The 22986-nt window shown below is 42.6% G+C and overlaps 1 protein-coding gene across 2 annotated transcripts in view; it reads right to left on the minus strand.

Moving 5' to 3' along the window:
• The window catches only part of slc12a3 (solute carrier family 12 member 3), a 57384-nt gene that overhangs the window by 15845 nt on the left and 18553 nt on the right, over positions 1-22986 (minus strand). For both annotated transcript variants that reach the window (XM_068049603.1, XM_068049602.1), the window contains exons 10-19: positions 20252-20406; positions 17111-17218; positions 14623-14746; positions 13859-13960; positions 13019-13174; positions 12344-12443; positions 11261-11366; positions 9251-9385; positions 4771-4877; positions 92-174 (exon numbers count right to left, since the gene is read on the minus strand). In XM_068049603.1, the coding sequence (XP_067905704.1) occupies positions 92-174; positions 4771-4877; positions 9251-9385; positions 11261-11366; positions 12344-12443; positions 13019-13174; positions 13859-13960; positions 14623-14746; positions 17111-17218; positions 20252-20406 (1176 nt within the window). The remainder of the gene's footprint in view (positions 1-91; positions 175-4770; positions 4878-9250; positions 9386-11260; positions 11367-12343; positions 12444-13018; positions 13175-13858; positions 13961-14622; positions 14747-17110; positions 17219-20251; positions 20407-22986) is intronic.

Here is a 22986-nt window from a genome sequence, read left to right on the forward strand (position 1 = left end):
AATGGAATTCATTGCATACGGGACCCATATGCCCTGGCCTCTGAGCCCTAAATACACGTTATCTGTGTTGAAATGTCTGTCATATACTCACCATGTGCTTGCATCATTCTTGAAATGTCAAGGCCCTGCTTCATTCTCATCATGCATACACCATAATTAAAGTCGAAAGAGTCACTATAATTCAAATACAGATTTTAAACATAGCAACAGACATTGCCAAGTAAATACAAAAGGTAGCATTATGTTCGCCTGGGCTAGTTTTGATCATCCACGGTGGTGGGGGGAGGGGCGAAGAGGAATTTTCCAGATAATTTTTCAATAATTGATCTGGGGTTTTATCTTTTTTTTTCACCTAGCTCAGGAGATTACAGTGTTCTGTGTGGGGTGGTAAGTGTATAATAATGTTGTGTACAACAAGCTGGATGGACCAGTGGGTCTATTTTTATAATGTATTCTTTAATGGGATGTGAGCGCTGCTGGCAAGGCCAGCATTTGTTGCCCTTGAGAAGGTGGTGGTGAGCCGCCTTCTTGAACTGCTGCAGTCCTTCTGGTGTAGGTACACCCACATTGCTGTTAGGGAAGGAGTTCCAAATTTTTGACCGAGCAACAGTGAAGGAGTGGCGATACAGTACCAAGCCAGGATGATGTGTGACTTGGAGGGGAACTTGCTGGTGGTGGTGTTCCCATGTGTTTGCTGCCCTTGTCCTTCTAGGTGATAGAGGTCACAGGTTTAGAAGGTGCTGTTGAAGGAGTCTTGGTAAGTTACTGCAGTGCATCTTGTATATAGTACACACTGCTGCCTCTGCACTGGTGATGGAGGGAGAGAATGTATTTTCAAGTGATGGATGGGGTGCCGATCAAGCGGGCTGCTTTGTCCTGGATGGTGTTGAATTTCTTGAGTGTTGTTGGAGCTGCACCCATTCAGGCAAGTGGAGAGTATTCTGTCACACTCCTGACTTGTGCCTTGCAGATGGTGGACAGACTTTGGGTAGTCAGGAGGTGGGTTACTTGCCACAGAATTCCCAGCCTCTGACTTGCTCTTGTAGCCATAGTATATATATGGCTGGTACAGTTCAGTTTCTGGTCAATGGTAACCCCCAGGACGTTGATGGTGGGGGTTTCATGATGGTAATGCCATTGAATGTCAAGGGGAGATGGTTAGTTTCTCTCTTGTTTGAGATGGTCATTGCTTGACACATGTGTGGTGCGAATGTTACTTGTTACTTATCAGCTCAAGCCTGAATGTTGTCCAGATTTGCTGCTTGTGGACATGGCCTGCTTCAGTGTTTGAGGAGTCACGAATGGTGCTAAACGTTGTGCAATTATCACTTCTGACTTTATGATGGAGGGAAGGTCAATGATGAAGCAGCTGAAGACGGTTGGGCCTAGGACACTACCCCGAGAAACTCCTGCAGCAATGTCTTGGGACTTAGATGTTTGACCTCCAACAGCCACAGCTATCTTCCTTTGTACTAGGTATGACTCCAACCAGTGGAGAGTTTCCCCCTGATTCCCATCGACTTCAATCTTACTCGGGATCCTTGTTGCCACTCGGTCAAATGCTGCCATGATGTCAAGTAGTCACTCTCACCTCACCTCTTGAAATCAGTTCTTTTGTCCATTTTTAGATAAAATGAGGTCTGGAGCCGAATGGCCCTGGTCAAACCCAAACTGAGCATCGGTCAGCAGGTTATTGCTGAGTTAGTGCCGCTTGATAGCACTGTCAACACCTTCCATCGCTTTGCTGATGATTGAGAGTGGACTGATGGGGTGGTAATTGGTGGATTGACTGGTCCTGCTTTTTGTGGAGAGGACATACCTGAGCAATTTTCCACATTGTCAGTAGATGCCAGTGATGCAGCTGTACTGGAACAGCTTGGCTAGAGGCATGGCTAGTTCTGGAGTGCAGGTTTTCAACATTACAGCCTGGTGTTGTCAGGGCCCATAGCCTTTTCTGTTTCCAATGCACTCAGCCATTTCTTGATATCACATGGAGTGAATTTAATTGACTAAAGACTGGCATCTGTGATGCTGGGGACCTCAAGAGGAGCCTAAATTGGATCATCCACTCAGCACTTCTGGCTGCAGATAGATGCAAATGCTTCAGCCTTGTCTTTTGCACTGATGAGCTGGGCTCCCCCATTGGATGAGGATGTTTGTGGAGCCTCCTCCACCTGTCGGTTGTTCAACTGTACACTGCCAATCGCAACTGGATGTGTCAGGACTGCAAAGCTTTGATCTGATCTGTTGGGTGTGGGATCACTAAGCTCTGTCTATCGCATGCCGCTTCCGCTGTTTAGCATGCACGTAGTCCTTTGTTGCTTCACCACGTTGGCACTCATTTTTAAGTATGCCTGGTGCTGCTCCTGGCATGCCCCCCTGCACTCTTCATTGAACCAGGGTTGATCCCTTGGCTTGATGGTAATGGTAGAGTGAGGGATATGCCAGGCCATGAGGTTACAGATTGGGGTGAATACAAATCTGCTGATGATGGACCAGAGCATTTCGTGAATGCCTAGTTTTGAGCTGCTAGATCTGTTCTGAATCTATCCCATTTAGCACAGTGATAGTGCCACATAACACGATGGAGAGTATCCTCAGTGTGATGTCAGGTCTTTGTCTTCACAAGGACAGTGGTCACTCTTACCAATACTGTCATGGACAGATGCATCTGCAACAGGTAGAGTGGTGAGGGGGTGGTCAAGCAGGTTTTTCCCTCTTGTTTCCATCACCACCTGCCACAGACCCAGTCTGGCAGCTACGTGTTTAAGGCCTCGGAAGGTAGTAGTGCTACTGAGCCACTCTTGATGATGGGCATTGAAGTCCCCCACCCAGAGTACATTCTGTGCCCTTGCCACCCTCAGTACTTATGCCAAGGGGTGTTCAACATGGAGGAGCATTGAATCATCATGGTTATCAGCAAGAGGTTTCCTTGCCCAGGTTTGACCTGGTGCCATGAGACTTCATAAGGTCCAGAGTCAATGTTGAGGACTCTGTCACAACTATATACTATGGTGCTGTCACTTCTGGTGGGTCTGTCCTGCCAGTGAGACAGGACATACCCAGGGACAGTGATGGAGGAGTCTGGGACATTGGCTGTAAGGCATAATGTGGTGAATATGACTATGCCAGGCTGTAGCTTGACTAGTCTGTGGGACACCTCTCTCAATTTTGGTACGTCCCCAGATGTTAGTGAGGAAGATTTTATAGGGTTGACAGTGTAAGGCGTGCCGTTGTCATTTCTGGTGCCTAGATCAATGGTGGGTGTTACCTCCTTTTCTTTACGCTTATTCGACTTTTCTGTCATGATTTGGTACAACTGAGCATCTTGCTAGGTCATTTCAGAGGGCGGTTAAGGGTCAACCACATTGCTGTGGCACTGGAGTCACATGTAGGCCAGACCGGGTAAGGACGGCAGATTCCCTTCCCTAAAGGGCATTAGTGAACCAGATAGGTTTTTATGACAATCTGGTAGTTTTATAGTCACCATTACTGAGACTAGCTTTTAATTTCAGATTTATTAATTAATTGAATTTAAATTCCACCAGCTGCTATGGTGGGATCTGAACTCATGTCCCCAGAGCATTAGTCAGGGCCTCTGGAGCCCTGTAACATTACCACTATGCTGCCATCCCCAATGTACATCATTTGATTTATGCCTGTTGGGTTAGGTTTACTTAACTCCATAACTCCATTGACCAACAGCAAGATAGGACCCATTCACCTTATCAAATATTAATGGTGTTGACCCTTTAAGGAGGCACTTGGATATGCCCCTGTGGGACTAAGCTTATATGATCTTAAATTCCATTTGTCCTATCTTATCATAGAACCCCATCATGTTGTCCCATATAGCACCTTTATAGACACACTGTTTTATAAGGACATAAACATTAGACCGTGGTGATAGTGTTAATTACTGCCAATCAACCACACTGGCACTAAAAATTAACTGTTACAAGTGTGGAATCTCCCTCCTTAAGGTATTATTTTCCCTTTCAGTTTCTTTTTGTCTCCGATCCAATCTTTCTTTCCTTCTCTTCATTTCTCACTCTAATTTACACTTCCTTTTCAGTCCTCCTGCTCAACAATCTGATTGGTTAAGGAAACACAGTTGCTTGCCCTGTACACTCAGATCCCAGGTGCCTGGTTTCTCTTGCTGCACCATTATCAGCTCGCACCTTCAGCAACTTGCCACAAAAAAATTTAAAAACCTAAACTTTCAAGGGCAAATTTAACTAACAAAAGGCAGATGCCCTGCTATAGCAAATTATGGCTAATTGTGTGTGTGCATCTTGGTTATTGTATTGTATTATCACCTTCCTTATCTTTCTGCTTCTAATAAATTTATCTGTATAAAAAAATCTCAACAGTAGTTTTAGCCTGCAGAGAGCTGTCTCTTTTCATTTTCTGAAGTGGTAGGAGAATGTGGTGGGCATCTCATGTACTCCCCAGAAAGCATTTACTACAATTCAGGATTAGCTGTTAGGTCTGCGTGCTCCCATAACCAGTGGACCGTAAAGATGTAAGTTACAGTTCATGATATGGTCTGTAGTCTAGCCTTGAAACTGAGAAAAGTGTTGGGAAAAAGCCCAAAATAGAATATCCTTCAAATCAGAATATGATGAAATTTGTTTAAAATTAAAACACACAGAACACTTTTGGAATAAATTCTCATCATTCACAGTACTTAAAGTCTAAAGTTACCTCTCCTTTTAAAATCATTTGCCTTTTACACACTAAAGTAATACAGAGTAGTTGGATACTCACTAGATGATGCCAATGTAGTTTTCCACATTCTGTGGATGATCCGATTGCCAATTCCTTTTATATCCCATCACAAGTACGTTGGGCTTCATCTTTCCAAGACCTACAGCCTATTGAATATGTAATGCAATTCATTTTAATTTATACATACCTTCTTACACGATGGGGGAAAAAAAATTAGTTAATTTAAACAAAGAGAATGCCCTGGAATTTTGTGTCGTAATAATAGTGAAGCTGTCAGTGCTCACCATTAGTACTCAGTAAAACTGACAGTAATTTTTGGCATCTGCACATGCACAGAAATTTGGAAGTTGCTGTCAGAAATTGTGCTCTTCCACAGGGACTGCTGTTGCAACCTTTGCAGGTGAAATGAAACTAGAAATCACTGATTTATCATGAACGTAAACTATTTACCCACTATTCTTGCTGTAAAGACCAATGAAAAAGGTAAGCTATATTTATCAGATGTAACTGAGTTTTTAACATGTGTGCTAAATTATAATTATTGCTGAACCACCTCTCTGGCTTCGAAAAATGAATTTTACAAGTGTGAAGTCTCATTCCCTCAGAACAGTATTTAAAAATTGCAAATTTAAAAAAGTTTTTTTTGTTTTAAGATTGTGTTCCAATCTAGAAGTTGCACCCGTACTCCCATGAGTATGTCCTAATCTTTAATTCACTTTCTGTGCAAGGACTTAAATATGATTCATAGTCCTTGTTTTTACTGCCTGCTTTATCCTCTGAGAATTCTTCAAACTGATCGGTTGATCATTCTGTGTGCTGCCGGCTCTGTTCCTGGATACTGCAGACCCACTGTAGAAAGGCGTCAAATTCAAACTGACATCAAAATAGACGAAGTCTGTGTTCTAGAGCCCACTAAATCTTGTGAGCAGCTTTTTTTTTTTGAGGTCAGAAGCAAAATGTTCCTTCGCCGCTGATCACAAAATCTGGGACAATATGTTTGGAGACCATAAGCTATTCATTCATTCCGTAGCAGAAGAAATATCATTAGTTTTCTTATTCTAGCTTATAATGGTCAGCACAGGTGTGTTGGAGTAAATCCATGTTTTTTTATATGGCAGCAAACATTCACAAATAAAACTACAAGAAAGAAGATTTTTACAATGGTACAGTTGCATTGATCTGCATTTTATGATTAGGAGGTACATATGGAGTGCAGGATGATGTTCTTTTCTTCCCTTTTCTCCATCCTCCCTCACCTCTGCCATTTGCCAACCTAAGAATGTTGACTGCTCCAGACCTCTACTATGAGTCCTGGGCAACTGGCTTCTTATTTCAGTAAAGCATAAATGTAGGCATCATCACCCAGCATATGCATTATTTGATTTGTTTCTCTTTAATTTTTATCTTTCTCTTATTTTTAGTTTCTTCTGTTTTTTAAACCGTATATGTCTTTCTCCTGCTAACTTAACTTGAAAGACTCAACTACCTGTTCGTGGGGGACAGATTGATCAACTCTGCTTAGCAAAAGTGAAGCCACTCTATATCCCACAACTGATTTTCTACCATGCTGATTGAGGCAGGGTTTAACTTGCTCCTCGGTGAACATAATCACAATGGGCAGGATTCTTCCCGTCATCACAGGATTCTACCAGCAAAGAAACCTCAGTGGCGAGGCTGCCCACTGGGTGGTCAATTGAGACAATTAGGTGCCAATTAAGGGCCATCTCCTGCCCCTCCAGCATTTTATCAGCATTAGGAGGGCTGCCGCCATATGGGGAGACCACCAGGTAACTCCTGGTGTCCTCCCAGCGCGTTCCCAGGATGGGGCCCTCTTTTATGGCCGTTCCATGGCCCACAGAGGGGCCCCCGGAAGGAGGACCCTCTCCCTACCCCTGCCCAATTACAGGGGCCTGTCTCCTGGCCTGGAAAGGTTAAGGAGAAAACTTACTTGGGCTTCAAGGGTGCCTCAGCACGGAGATGCCCTCTTCTTCTTTGTGTAGCCTCAACAGTGTCCACTTCTTACAATGGTGCTGTCGAGTCTGCAGTGCTGCCGGCCCTCTGATTGGGCCGGCCACACTGGGAGGCAGGGATGGGCACCAACATGTTGCACCACGGACATCTGACAAAATTATTAACTCAGCCACAGTCTTGGGGTCAATTACTCAGTATATAAAGTGTACAGCCAACCTAATGCCATCAAAACACTGATTTAAAACACATTTCTCCCTATTTAGTGAGTACCTGGCATTGCTTTTGCTTGCACAAGTAGTCAATGTCTGCCCACATACTTGATATAATGATGTGGATAATTCGGACTGATGTCCATCTGTCAGGAGTGATCGTGGTCTCTCGCTCTCTCTGGGTCCCGCCCCAGCTCCCCACTCCCCCACCCCCGGACCCTGCCAAGTGTCCATCCTCCCCCCACCCACCTCACCCTCCCCTTCCGTGTCCATCCCCCTCTCCCCCAACTCCGTGTTCATCCCCCTCTCCCCCAACTCCGTGTTCATCCCCCCCTTCCCCCCCCCCCCAGTGTCCATTCCCCTCTTCCACTGCCCCCAGTGTCCATTCTCCTCTTCCCCCCTCCCCATGTCTATCTCCCTCTTCCCATCCATCCCCTCTCCCCCTGCACGGTGCTTGTTTAAAGGATTGCCTGACACTCTCTGTGCCGGCCCTCAGCGCCGCACCGCTGGCTGTGTGCCGGCCTGCTTCCTGCTCTTCCCTGGGCCTCTTTCTCCCTCTCCCCCACAACAGCCATTCCCGCTCACTCCCTGAACCACACAAAAATAGCAGGGGCAGCTGATCTCAGTGCATCCGTGCCGCGTACTGCCAATCAGCACTCTTCCGCTCAGGCAGCCTGCTGTCAGTCACAGACACTGACCAATCACAGACAGGCATCTGCCATTCATCAGACGCAGGCCCCACCTCCACCTTACATACACTTTAAAAGGAGAGCCATCAATCAAAGCTGAGCCACAAGCATCTCACTGTCAGTCAGAGAATTTGCAGGCCAGATGGAAACCATGGACCACAAAATCCTTTCACCACAAACACTAGTGTCCATGTACAGACACATTACCAACCCCTGCTGGGAGGCACGCCACCATCGTCAATTGGTCGACGGTCCCAGCAGCTGCCTCTTAATTGGCCACCACCAGTAGGATGCTGTCCAGGGTCCCACCGGCCGCCTGCTGGGGTTGGGTCCCATTTTGGGTCCCAGTGGCGGACGGGGTTTCATGTCAAAATTCAGTCCAATGAGTTTTAGAGTAGTTTCATTCTTGCTGAACAGTATTGATATATTCTACCATTTATATGAAACTCACTTCTTCTCAATCAGCAACAATAGGAGAACCCTACCGCTATTAAAGCATATTAGTCCCTATGTGGGGTTGAATATTGTAAATGAGATATTTACTAAGATATTGGGCTGAATTTTAAAGACCCCCCCCCGGACGTCAGCGGTCGTGGTGGGGGTGGGGGCCGGAAAATGCATCTGGCAGAGGCCCACCATGGGCCTCGACACTGGGAAGGCCCAGCCCAATATTGCCAGCGGTAGCGAAGCCTTGTGGTGGCCCCCAACCCACTGCTTGGCAATGGGAGCCAAATTTAAATATGTAAATTAATTTAAATAAAGGAATAAATTACCTTCTTGCTCCCGCTGTCTGTCCTGGTGCGATATTGGTGCCGTCTGGGGATCTAAGGCGGAACACTGGTGGGGAGGGGGGAGCAGGTAAGATTCTCTGTGTGGGAGTGGGGGAGCAGGGTCAAAATAATATCATTGGTGTAGGGGATGGTGGGAAGGGTTAGAGTGTAAAGTTTATGTACTTTGTTGGGGGGGGGGGAACGGGGGGAAGGTCAGGTGGGCAGGGTAAGTGTTTTGGTAGGTGGGGGGAAAGAGGGCTAGTGATTAATTTTATGGTTTTGGGGGGGTGGGTGGGAGAGGGGTCATTTAAATGGATTTAAATTTATTTTTTGGTTACCTTTAAATATTTAAATTGAATGTTGGGGCTCGGAGTCCTTTAAAAATGGTGTCACGCCTGCGCAAAGGCGGCTGATGCCATTGCTGGGGATAGATCGCCCACCCCCTCCACGTCATCGGGGTAGGCAGTCCACCCCAGCTATTTAAATGAACCGCCGCGCTGAATACCGCAGCGGCTCTGCAATGCATTATTTTCGTCCGCCAGGTATAAATTCCAGCTCATTGATTATCTTATGGCTACACAAAACATACAAAATATCCCAGTCATCTTGATCTTCTATTTTGATTTTCTGTTGTGAAGATTCTTCTTGAGCTTTCTTCTGTGCTGCACTTCACCTCTACCCTGCCCTGTGCCCCACTTCACCCCTACCCTGCTGTGCCCTCACCATGTCTCTGCTCTGTGCCCTCACCTTGTCACTGCTGTGTCCTCACCTTCTCACCACTCTGTGCCCTCAACTTGTCACTGCTCTGTGCCCTCATCTTGTCTCTGCTGTTTCACCCACATTGTCTCTGCTCTGTGCCTTTCATGTGTCATGCATTTACCTGCATCAACATTTGGGTTCCACTTCGTAAATCATCTGCAGCTACTCCTGTATAAAAGGATTTGATCTTCCTCTTGGTCAACCACTTGATGTGTCCATTTGAAGATACCTCAGGCACCTTTTCCTTGTGAAGACCCTTGGGTTAAACGCAGGGCATAATTATATATGAAACTTGTTGCTACTCAGTGTATCCTCACCATCCAAGGCTCCAAACACTCCTTCCAGGTGAAGCAGCGATTTACTTGTACTTCATTCAATTTAGTATACTGTAATTGCTGCTCACAGTGTGGTCTCCTTTACAGTGGGGAGACCAAACACAGATTGGGTGACCACTTTGCGGAACACCTCCACTCAGTCTGAAAGCATGACCCCAAGCTTCTGGTTGCTTGCCATTTCAACTCGCCACCACCCCCACCCCCCCTCATGCCCACATTTCTGTCCTTGGCCTGCTGCTGTGTTCCAGTGAACATCAACTGAAGCTTGAAGAGCAGCACCTCACCTTTTGATTAGCCACTCTACAGCCTTCCGGACTCAACATTGAGTTCAACAGTTTCAAAGCATGACTGGCCTTTTAAAAAAAAATTTAATTTTTTTTTACCATGGGCCTGCCTTAAACTAGGTTTTTCACGGGGTGCTTTTGGACAGAGCTGCTCATTATTCTGCCATTAGCACTCTCTGGACTAATGCTTTTTCTTTCACACAACCTCTTTGTCTTTGTCCCATTACATCTCTCCTGCCCTCTGCCCTATCACACAACTCCCCCCCACCCCTTCACTTGCTTAAAACCAAATACATTTCTAACCTTTGCCAGTTCTGATGAAAGGTCACCGACCTGAAATGTTAACTCTGTTTCTCTCCCCACAGTTGCTGCCTGACCTGCTGAGTACTTCCAGCATTTTCTGTTTTTATTCCAGATTTCCAGCATCTGCAGTATTTTGCTTTTATTCAAATGATTTAGCTGACTGAATAAGGTAAATTTGGTTTCTATTACCTGGTATCATTTACCAGCAATCAAGAGCAGGAACCCTGGAACCAATGCTGAAGTTACGGTAGAAATCCAGAGGTAGGGTTACAATAATTGGCTTCAACATCCTAGGTTAAGGATGCTGAAATCAGCCAGTTCCTGATTGCTACTAAGTGATCCTTGCCGCAAGTGAAGTGTATGTGGACGTTGGATATGGAGAGGATCAGGCTCAGGTGGAAACCTACCAACAGTCACATAAATCATGAGAGATCCAATGAGTTAACACGTTCAGGAGTTGAGGGAGTGACAAAGCAAAACGAATCTAAATAATTATTAGGTCCCCCAGGTTACACAAACATGTTGAAACAGTTCCAAAATCCAGCTAGTCTGGGTTTCGTTCCTGTAAACCTATATAGTCTCCTCTCATCAATTCTACAGAGAGAGAATGGCAGCCTGATACCAGAAGGAAGATTCCTCCATCCTGCCATCAGCCTAGGCCTCTCAGAAATTCCAGACACCAGACCCATCCTAGCCCAACCAAATGTTCTCCCGTCCTCCCCTCCCTGTCCTGCCAATCCCATGTCCACTGCCAACAAACTCTGGGCAATAGCAGCACTGCTATGACAACAGGATTGAATGTCAACGAGCAAAATGTACAGCTGCACCAATCTGCAAACCAGTATAGCGTTCTGTTTTCATTTTATGTTGTTAAATATGGAGATTGTTCCCAGTTTGGACAATCCATAACTCCTGTGCAGAAGGTCGTGCAAGATTAGGCCAAAAATCTCCAGCAAAGTAAACAGTCCCAGGTGTGTCGGAAGATAATACAGTCTGAGACAAGTTCAGCTGTTCTTTTCTATGTCTGTATGCACACACATCGATGATAGAAAATTTTAAAAAGGAATAGCTTTATAAAAGAAGTGTGCAGCAAAATATTTGTAAGTTAAGTGTATAAGCAAAATCTCCCAAACGGCTATTTTTTTTTAAACAAGCAAGGGTCACTACTACACAGTGATGAATCAAAGTTTCAAACACACTCACACTTACCACATTACCGCACACCATCAGACTGTGGTTTTTGGTGACAGTCCCCACAAAATCTACCAGTGCAGGACGGAAGTTAGGAGGACCAGTAAGAACCAAGCACTGAGGCCTGGAAAAAAAATATAAAAGCTTTGTATTAAGGAAAACAGCATTGTTCCATTGGGACATTATCAAAACTGAGGTAGGTGGGTGGGTCGGGGTGCGGAGGGGTGGAAAATAACACACCATATACTAATGCTGTTAGAACCAGACCACAAACACCCTAAAATAAATGGGCATGAACTAATACTTGTCAATGGATGCATAACCATTTTTCAACACAATCATACTCAGCTAAAGAATGCGTGATATTTAGCAGGATTATAACAGAGATTCAGTAGTATTAAATGAATTGAGGCAACTACAACAGAGTTTCTTAGTCTTACACAGTATGTCAAGTAGCCACTTTATTTGAATTTTTGACTGCCAGTCAAACAGCCATTTCTACTCTCTACCCCACCTACAACATTTTTATAACTAATAAGCAAAAGGAAATTAAAATAAAAACACTTCTTGAATGCCCCAATGGTTGTTCTCCTAGGTTGCTCACAGTGGTGTCTGGGAGATTAATCTTTAATTTTTGGACATTCCAGGATACTGCTGGAGGATTGGCAACCCTAGTATCTACCAATTACCGTGGTGATCTTTACTTTCCTCATGACTGCCACTAGTGAGATATGTGAATTATTTTGTCTGTGTATAGAAAAACAGAGAAATAAAAACTGATATTAACACCTGACTCAGTGAGAAAGGAACTAGAGGTTTGAAGCTAAGACAATCATCTAAGTATGGTGGCCAACTACTGCTTAATTGAGCTTTTAAGATGGACAACAGTCAAACCCGAAGAGGCAGAACCCTCTCTGCTTGCAACAATTCAAATTTGTTCTATAAAAATCAATTGACTACTCTTTTTTTAATGTAATGCAGAATCATTCTTCTGCCTGTTGTGAAATGACTTGTGAGAAATTGTTGATGACCCCTGGATGGGAGAAATAAGTCAGACTCTGTGGCTACCTGCTGCAAATTGTGTGGTTATTTGCACATTACCTGTAATTTTTAATGTGATCATCCACTTCATTCAGCCCCACAGAATAGGACAAGGCCACATTATAGGAACCAGCTTGAACGGATGACCCCCAATTTACAGCTGAAAGCGGAAAACAAGAAATATACAGAAAACATATGCATCGAGTTATCTAAATACTTCTGCAAACATATTATGGGCTCAATTCTTCTTTGGCTTTAAATGCAAAAATATTATTTACCATTTGGAGCTACTGCAGGTAAAACTTGAATAGGTCTGTACATCAGCTGTGAATCAAACACTAATATAAATACTTAAACAGAGTTCACCACTGGCTTAGTGGCTAAGTTCATCCTTTAGGTGGTAAGAAAGGAAAAGACTTGCATTTCCATCACGCTTTATTACATCTCAGAAGTTTCTCAAAATGTCTGACATGCAGAGCTTTGAAATGAGCTACTGTTGTTATGCAGGCAACCATGGCAACCATTTTGTACCATCACACATACTCCAAGTCATAAAGACTGGGATAGTCGCAGGTTCAATTCCAGTCTGTGCCAAATTAACTGACCTTAATCATGGCAACACTTTGGAGGCGAAGACTGACCTTGCTACCCTGGGACAAAGGGAGGTGGTGGTTCCTGCTCTTGAGTATTAGCTAGTGACAACTTTACAGTGGCAGCAGCTTTCCTAGCACTTACCAGGCTTTTTGTACAATGCATAAGCCAGAAGAAAGCCAACAATTCCAATAGCGATGAGGGCCGCCCACCATGTCAGTAAGAACATGATGACCATTGAAATGACTGCACCAAACAGGGAGGCCCACTTGTTGTAATATCTGAACGAAGGTCTCCAACCTTTTGAAAAATAAAGCAAAATGAATAATTTAAAAGTGATGCGAGTGACTGGCTATTCTGTGGACCTCAGTGGATGTCACCTGTATGGTTAAACTGTATGGTCCGATTCTTACTGACCATACACATTTTTCTACAGTGTTGTTGCTGCTCTTTTTGAACCTACATGAACATTTCCAAATGATGTACGGATTTCTATTAACAAGGACAATATGTACATTGTACAGTAAAATACACAGTACTGGGAGTGTACACAGATTACATACGAAGGAAAAGTTATTGATAAAAATGTAGCTTGCAGGTTATAGAGGGCAAAGTTCACCTACAGGAACTATGAGAAATCTGTTGACAGAAAAATCCCAAAATTGTAAGAGTACCATCTTCTCTTCACAACTCAGAAATAATTAAGGCTTCTGAACCACAAATGCTTTGGCTAGGGGTCACAGAGGTCAGTTGGAAACCACAGTAAGGAAATGGAAGGCTGTCATACCCAAAGTGCATGAGAACCAGAACGGTATATAAGAAACCACAAACTGGTGAAGTAGAGGATGATGGATGCAATCACGTGTCGTTTGTCTCTGAGCTCTAACATACTTTTGTTCTTCATATTTTACTTACCTGTCTTTATTTGGTGTCAGATATAATAATCAAATCCACAACAAAACCTCTTGGAAATGGAAAACTTGCCTGGAGAGTTGGTAATTGAAGCATGGAAGCAGCTAAAATTGATGAGAGCGTATGAGCACAGGAAGAAGTTGGAGATGATGGGTGCAATCATATTCAGTTCCGCTGCATGTAAGAAAACAGAACAACATTGGTTACAGGTGTTTTAGGCATCTGATAGGGGACTTTTAGAATGCATTGTCCAATATTGTATAATACATAGCAGCATTGGGCAATTTCCTTGAACCACAGCAGAATTGTTCTTGTGTCATGTCATGACACAGTTGAAGACTTTGATCCATACTGTGCTGTGTCTATTCTGCAATGGGAGCCTCTCTCTCCAAACTACTGTCCTGTTAGAAATTTGCAAAGCATCTGTCTCTGCAGAGCCTTTATGGCTTTGGAGAACTTTGCAGCAAATAACAGCTTGAAATTAAAATGCTAATATGCAACCTCTAGATATATTGTGTAATTATTCTGCTGGGATGCATTATTAGCCTTATAAAAATCAATTGATTTCTATAACAGTTTAAAACACATGCACTCCAATCACTACTTCATATCTATATGAGTAAATTAAGTTAAAAAGTACACAATTATTTATGAAGTATATTAGATATTTTTGTTCAAAGTTAAATGATTTGGAATTCCACATTCACTTTTAGCCTTTTGAAATGAAAAAATCTTGCCACAATTGCCTATGTCACCTGATGCAGATAGCACTTAGTGCAGGTGCAGTTTTAGGCCTCACCAGTCTAAGGTCAGAAAAGACATTCTGAGTGACTTACCAATAAGAATGAAACCAACAGCAATGGCGTAGGTGAGGACATAGCTGTAGATGGGCTCGTTGTTCTTCCCATAGCCCTTTCCAAAGAAAGCAATACCAGGATAAAGATTGTCCTTGCACAGACACTGTTGGGAGACAAAGGCAAAAAAAAAATCTGTTTAATTGAATTATTTACATTTACACAATAAATACTTTAGAACATTTGTATGATTGATAAACATTGTAGCCCAAGAACCTTCACTCCATGATGTTCACTAACCCAATATACATATACTATATAGATATAGTGCAACAGCCCCAACAAACAAATTTCTCTGCAGCACCTGTGGAAGAGCCTGTCACTCCAGAATTGGCCTTTATAGCCACTCCAGGCGCTGCTTCACAAACCACTGACCACCTCCAGGCGCGTATCCATTGTCTCTCGAGATAAGGAGGCCCAAAAAGAAAAAAGATAGATATACATAACAGAATATAAAACTGGGATGAATTACAAGCTTGAAACCTCACAGGATAAAGTAAAAATAAAAATTGTTTATAAACATCATCCCAACTCTAGAAATTGTTTGGAGTGTTAATTTACAACCTGATATATAATGTATAAAATAGATAGAACTCAATTTTAAGATATCTCCAATTTTTATAAAAGTTCCAGAGCTTCTTAGCAGTTTGGTGCATCACATTGCAGGGCTGGGTAATGTTTACTGAAGGATATTCTATTATTTTGTCTCACCAGAAACTAATTCACCATACTACTGTATATTTGTATCAAGGGTTTTATACCAATAAACCATCTAGTTTGTGTGTGTTTGGCATTATTTAAGTCAAAACATGTAAACTAGATGTTCAGTGTTATAACTGTCAGAATTAAGAACATGGAAAATGCAGAAAACAATGGAAATGAAATTGCTCTTGGACTGTAGCATAGAACATAGACTGTGCAATAGTGAATAGGCAGCCCATATTACATTCTTTTCCGCATAGTAAGAAAAATCAGGTAGAGTGTAAGTCAGGCGGCCGTTCACTATCACCCATTTCACGCCACCAGCCAAGACAAGTTTCACCCCCAGTGTTTCCTTATTCTGGTTCTATTGTTATTAGTCCACTTTAATTGATTTCACAGAATTATAGCAACCAGTAACTCAGCAGGCATTTTTCTTTCCAATTTGATAAAACTAGATAGTGTCACCCTGCACATGATAGCAATGACTACTTGCATTATTATGGCACCTTTAACAAAGTAAAACACTGTTTATAAACTGATATCTCAGCTGGTTGGGACACCATTAGAATGGCATGTTGTAGGTTTTCTCTGATTTTTGTACACAGTGCATTGTTAGTTTCTGATGGGTCGATGGAGAGGACATCAAGTATAAATCAGGTAATTCCCCACAGGGTTTGAGGGCAAACCAAATCAAACTACTCTTACATCCCTTCCATTCAATTCCAGAATGCTTAGAGAGTTATTGCATGCTTAAATGGGCTAAAAAGGGTGCATAATAAAACAGGGAGAAATGTTTCTCATTTTCTATTAACTCTATAAGTAAATATTTGGAGAGGAAAATATTTGCTTATGGAAAGTGTTGAATGTGACAGAACTAATTTTAATCAATCACTTCCATAATTCTAACTGAACAACATTACTGAGATGCACGACAGTAAAGTTAAAACAGAAAGGCAGATTATCTGAATGGTGATAGATTGGGAAAGGAGGAGGTGCAACGAGACCTGGGTGTCCTTGTACACCAGTCGCTGAAAGCAAGCTTTCAGGTGTAGCAAGCAATTAGGAAGGCGAATGGCCTTCATTGCAAGAGGATTTGAGTACAGGAGCAAGGATGCCTTACTGCAGTTATACAGGGCCTTGGTGAGACCACATCTGGAGTACTGTGTGCAGTTTTGGTCTCCTTATCTGAAGAAGGATGTGCTTGCCATGGAGGGTGTGCAAAGAAGATTTACTAGACTGATTCCTGGGATGGCAGGATTGACATATGAGGAGAGATTGGGTCGACTAGGCCTATATTCACTAGAGTTTAGAAGAATGTGAGGGGATCTCATAGAAACTTATAAAATTCTAACAGGATTAGACAGGCTAGATGCAGGGAGGATGTTCCCGATGGCTGGGGAGTCCAGAACCGGGGTCACAGTCTCAGGATACGGGGTATGCCATTTAGAATCGAGATGAGGAGAAATTTCTTCACTCAGAGGGTGGTGAATCTGTGGAATTGTCTACCGCAGAAGGCAGTGGAGGCCAAATCATTAAATATATTCAAGAAGGAGATAGATATATTTCTTAAGCCAAAGGGATCACAGGATACGGGGGAAAAGCAGGAACAGGGTACTGAATTAGACGATCAGCCATGATCTTTTTTGAATGGCGCAGCAGGCCCAAAGGGCCAAATGGACTACTCCTGCTCCTATTTTCTATGTCTCTATGTTTTTTTTTTAAACTATGGCAGTTGAGTAGCTAAAGAAAATGAAGAAATGTCCAATACCTGGAAGACTTTGGGTGCAGACACAAGGCAGGCAAGAGCTGAGGAAAGGGTTGCTCCAAAGATCCCAGCTGTAATCAAAGGGGCAAATCCAGACACTAGACTCATAGTCTTTAAAAGAAGAGGGGGAAAATATTTTTGTTATTTCATCAAATACTGGAATTACATTACTGTCATACAAGTTGTTTTAATTTTAAGGAAGATGGAAAATAACCATGGCACACCACCCACTGACAGTGCAGAACTGCAGATATGCTACAGATCTGTTAGAAAGTGACCACAGCACCACATATGCTGCAGGTGTGAAACTGCAGCTGTGTGATGACAATATCAGTCTGGGCAGCAGCACTGCTGAAGGTGAATAAAGAGGCAGAAGCTATTCTGCACCTGGCCTGTTTCTCAGCTGAGGAGTATAGGTGACTGTCAATAAGGTTCTGAAGTGTGTTGAAGAAAATTCTCCTGATCAGTACTTTTCCAGCCCAATGAGGAAGGAGATTTTATGGGATAATTTCAGGAAAAGTGATCATAGCATCATAAGTTGTAGATTAGCTATGGAAAAGGAGAAGGAGCAATCCAGAGTAAAAATACTTAATTGTTGGAGGGCCAATTACAGTGTGTTGAACAAATCTGTCGTGGGTAAATTGGAATCAAAGACTGGCAGGCAAAACAGTAAAGGAACATTACAGTCGCCTTTACAGTCGAGGTGCATTCCCATGAGGGGAAAGGCAGGGCAACCAAAGAGACAGAGCTCCCTGGCTGATGAAAGAGATAGTGAGTAAGAAGATGTAGAAAGAGAGTGTGTCTGACAGATGTCAGGTTGATAGCACATGAGAACCAGGCTGAATATAAAAAGTTCAGAAGGGAAGCGAAAAAGGAAATGGAGAAACAAAGAGAGAGTATGAGAAGAGGCTGGTAGCTATCATGAAAGTGAATCCAAAAGTATATTATAGGCATACTAACAGTAAAAGATTAGTAAGAGAAGGGTGGGGCCAATTAGGGGCCAAAAAGGGGATGTGTACATAGAGGCTGAGGGCATAGCTGAGGTACTAAATGAGTACTTAGCATCTGTCTCTACCAAGGAAGAAGATGCTGCCAAAGTCATAGTGAAAGAGGTGGTAGTCAAGATACTGGACGGGCTAAAATTGATGAAGAGGAGGTATTGGAAAGGTTGGCTATACTTAAAGTGAGTAAGTCACCACAACCGAATGGGTTACATCTGAGGAAGATGAGGGAAGCAAGGGTGGAAATTGCGGAGGTACTGGCCATAATCTTCCAATCCTTCTTAGATATAGAGGGTGGTACCAGAGAACTGGAGAATTGCAAATGTTACACACTTGTTCAAAAATAGGTGTAAGGATAAATCCAGGAACTTCAAGTCAGTCAGTTTAGCCTCAGTGGTGGGAAAGCTAATGGAAATGAAACTCCAGGCACAATTAGCAGTCACTTGGGCAAGGGTGGATTAATTAAGGAAAGCCAGCATGGATTTGTTCAAGACAAATCATGTTTAACTAGCTTGAATTAGTTTTTATGATGAGGTAATGGAGAGAGTTGATGAGTGTGATGCGGTTTATGTGGTCTATATGGACTTCCAAAAGGCATTGGATAAAGTGCCACATAATAGGCTTATCAGCAAAGTTGAAACCCCCATGGAAGAAAAAGGACAGTAGCAGCATAGATACAAAGTTGGTTCAGTGATAGGAAAACAGAGAGTAGTGAATGGTGGTTGTTTGGACTGGAAGAAAGTATACAGTGGGGTTCCCCAGGGGTCGGAGTAGGACCGCTGCTTTTCTTGATTTATATTAATGACCTAGACTCGGGCAAACAAGACACAATTTCAAAATTTTCGGATGGCACAAAACTTGGAAGTATTGTGAACTGTCAGGAGGTAAGTGACAGACTTCAAGAGGACATATCCAGACTGGTGGAATGGGCAGACACGCAGCAGATGAAATTAATGCCAAGACATGTGAAGTGGTACATTTTGGTAGAAAGAATGAGGAGATGCAATATAATCTAAATGGTGTGATTCTAAAAGGGTTGCAGGAGAGGAGCGACCTGGACGTATATGTGTACAAATCGTTGAAGGTGGCAGGACAGGTTAAGAAAGTGGTTAAAAAAGCATATGAGATCCTGAGCTTTATAAACAGAGGCACAGAGTACAAAAGTAAGGAAGTTATGATGAACCTGGATAACCTGGAGACCTGGTTCGGCCTCAACTGGAGTATTGTGTCCAATTCTGGGCACCACACTTTAGGAAGAACATGAAGGCTTTAGAGAAGGTGCAGAAAAGATTTATGAGAATGATTCCTGGGGTGAAGGACTTCGGTTACGAGGATAGATTGAAGAAGCTGGGGTTGTTACTCTTCGAGAAGAAAAGGTTGACAGAAGATTTGATAGAGATATTCAAAACCACAAGGGGTCTAGACAGACTAGATAGAGAGAAGCTGTTCCCATTGGTGGAAGAGTCGAGAACCAGAGGATGCTGATTTAAAGTAATTGGCAAAAGAACCAAAGGCAACATGAGGTCCAGCTTTTTTACGCAGTGAGTGGTTAGGATCTGGAATGTACAGCCTGAGAGTGTGGTGGAGACAGATTCAATCCTGGCTTTCAAAAGGGAATTAGATAAGCACCTGAAGGGAAAATATTTGCAGGGCTATGGAGATAGGGCTGGGGACTAGGACTAACTTAATTACTCTTGCAGAGAGCCAGCATGGACTCGATGGGCTAAATGGCTTCCTCTGTGTTGTAACCATGCTATGGTGGGTTCAACTCCAGAGATGGAAGCCTGAAGGCATAGAATTTCAACATGACAAACCATGTCCCATTCGCTACCATGTGCAGAATTCCAAAATCCCAAACAACCTCCCATATATTTTAACAATATGAAGTTCCAATGCACCAATCCTTATTCCTATTCAATGCTATTACACATAATTCCAACATGCCAAACCATTGCCATTGTGCAGAGTGTATAGTTCCAATGTACCAGACTAACTCCCATTTACTCCTGTTGTAGAGAATTTGAATTGACCCAACCCCATTTGCATTCTTTATTTCCTATTCTATAGGTTTTAAAGAAAAAACATTTTTTAAAAAACTGCTGATCCAAGTACAAACATACACTCGTTGCCACATTGTTTTTACCTGGTAGTAGTTAATGAGTCCATATTTACAAGTACCAGTCTGTGCGCATTCAGTGAAGTTCCACCCATAACCACAGGCAAGGCCCTCACAATCCATTGACTCAATAGGAATACTGTCATTCACATTACCAGAAGCATCACGTATCACACAAGATCCTAAAGTGGAGGGTGGAAGGAGCTATGTTAAAGATATATAATGAACTTCTAAACATTGCTACATCCTCGTCAAAGACTCTTGTTTCAAAGCAGGTACATGAGAAGCAGTTATCTCTTGTGGTGGGGGCTTACGAACATACGAATTAGGAGCAGGAGTTGGCTACTCAGCACCTCGAACCTGCTCCGCCATGCAACAAGATCATGGCTGATCTGATTGTAACCTCAGCTCCACATTCCCGCCTATCCCCAATAGACTTTCACCTCCTTATTAAGAACCTATCTACCTCTGCCTTAAAAATATTTGAAGACTCTGCTTCCACTGCCTTTTGAGGAAGAGAATTCCAAAGATTCACGATCTTCTGGCAGAAAAAAATTCTCATCACTGTCTTAAGTGGGTGACCCCTTATTTTTAAACAGACCCCTAGTTCTAGATTCTCCCACAAGAGGAAACATCCTTTCCACCTCCACCCTGTCAAAACCCCTCAGAATCATATTTGCTTCAATCAAGTCGCCTCTTACTCTTCTAAACTCCAGTGGATATAAGCCTAACCTGTCCAATCTTTCCTCATAAGACAACCCGTCTATTTCAGGTATTCGTCTAGCAAACCTTCTCTGAACTGCTTCCAATGCATTTACATCCTTCCTTAAATAAGGAGACCAATATTATAAACAGATGTGGTCTCACCAATGTCCTGTATAACTGAAGCATAACCTCCCTACTTTTGTATTCAATTCCTCTCGTAATAAACAATAACATTCTATTAGCTTTCCTAATTACTTGCTGAAACGGCATACTAACCTTTTGCGATCCATGCACTAGAACACCCAGATAGGTCTGCATCTCAGAGCTCTGCAATCTCTCAAAATTTGGATAATATGCTTCTTTTTTAATTCTTATTACCAAAATGGACAATTTCACAATTTCCCACATTATACTCCATTTGCCAGATCTTTGCCCACTCACTTAACTTATCTATATCCCTTTGAAGCCTCCTTATGTCCTCTTCACAACTTACTTTCCTACCTATCTTTGTGCCATCAGCAAATTTAGCAACCATAACTTCGGTCCCTTCATCCAAGTCATTTATATAAATTGTAAAAAGTTGAGGCCCCAGCACAGATCCCTGTGGCACACTACTCGTTACATCATGCCAACCAGAAAATGATCCATTTATGCCTACCCTCTGTTTCCTGTTAGCTAGCCAATCTTCTATCCATGCCAAAATGTTACCCCCTACACAATGAACTTTTATTTTCCGCAATAACCTTTGATGTGGCACCTTATCAAATGCCTTCTGGAAATCCAAGTACAGTACATCCATCAGTTCCCCTTTATCCACAGCACATGTTACTTCTTCAAAGGGTGGAGACAGAGTCCCTCTGGAAACCACTTTAGTGCTCTTGGCACTACGAATGCGTACCAAGGGCTCTCTCACGCAGAATCAAGGTTGCAGCACAGGTGCAGAAAGCATCAGATCTCTAGTACAAAGATCTGAAAACTCCACCATCTATACACAGTCACACAGTGGCCAAATACAGGTCACGATGTTTCTTCCCTCCCTTCACCAAAAATGGAACTCTGTGGGATACAAAACATGCGACTGGTTGAAGATCTTTGTGTTGCTGCCGATGTCAATGATGGCACACTTTTATGTCATTCACTATTGGTATAATAATCAGACACACCTTTGTGCTGCTTTACAAATCCAAATCTCCATTGTTAAAAAAGCACAGCGGAGAACAAGCGCTAATATAATCACCCTGAAGCAAAACAAACCCCTGAAAAATCATGAGGACTGTGTAAACGTGCCATAATAGCACCTACAAACATAACATTATGTCATGCTACCTTTTTTGTAAAATGTGTTACTCTGACCTTAAATCATTTGTTTACCTTTAAAAGGTAATTGGTGTAAAGCATGGCTTATGACTGGGAATATTCCATTCTCAGAAACAATAAGTTTCAAATTGTTTTTGTGTGCATCAATGCTGAATGCATTTATGTAACATTCTTTTACCCATTATTTAAAAGGAAATGTTAGCCCTTTCATTTTAAACAGGCTAACACCTGCTATAACATTGGATAAGGGAATTTTACATAAACATGTTAAGTGTTCTTATACTTGTATCACAGTCAGCCACTTCTAGGTTTGTGCGAGCTTAGCTTAGTTGATAGCACTCCTACCTCTGACTAAGTTGGTCATGGGTTCAAGCCCCACTTCAGAAACTTCAACACATGAGGAACACTAACATATCAATGCAATACTGAGAGTACTGAATCAATGGATGTGCCAACTTTTGATTGAAATGTTACTTTGAGGCTCTTCAGGTGGACATAAAGGTTTCTTTTGCACTATTCACAGTGAGGTTTCCCAAAGTCTTGGCCAACAATTCTGCCTCAACCCATAAGATGAAGACCGATGAAATAATCATTTAGCATATGCATGAGATTTATGTGCAAAATGGCTGTCATGTTTGCCCACACAACAGAAACTTTGCAATATAAATGTAATTCATTGTATGTAAAGTGCTTTGAGGTATTTATGAGAGCTAAATAAATATAACCTCTTTCTAGTGTTG

Source organism: Heterodontus francisci, chromosome 17 (genome assembly GCF_036365525.1).
Source record: "Heterodontus francisci isolate sHetFra1 chromosome 17, sHetFra1.hap1, whole genome shotgun sequence".
NCBI lineage: Eukaryota > Metazoa > Chordata > Chondrichthyes > Heterodontiformes > Heterodontidae > Heterodontus > Heterodontus francisci.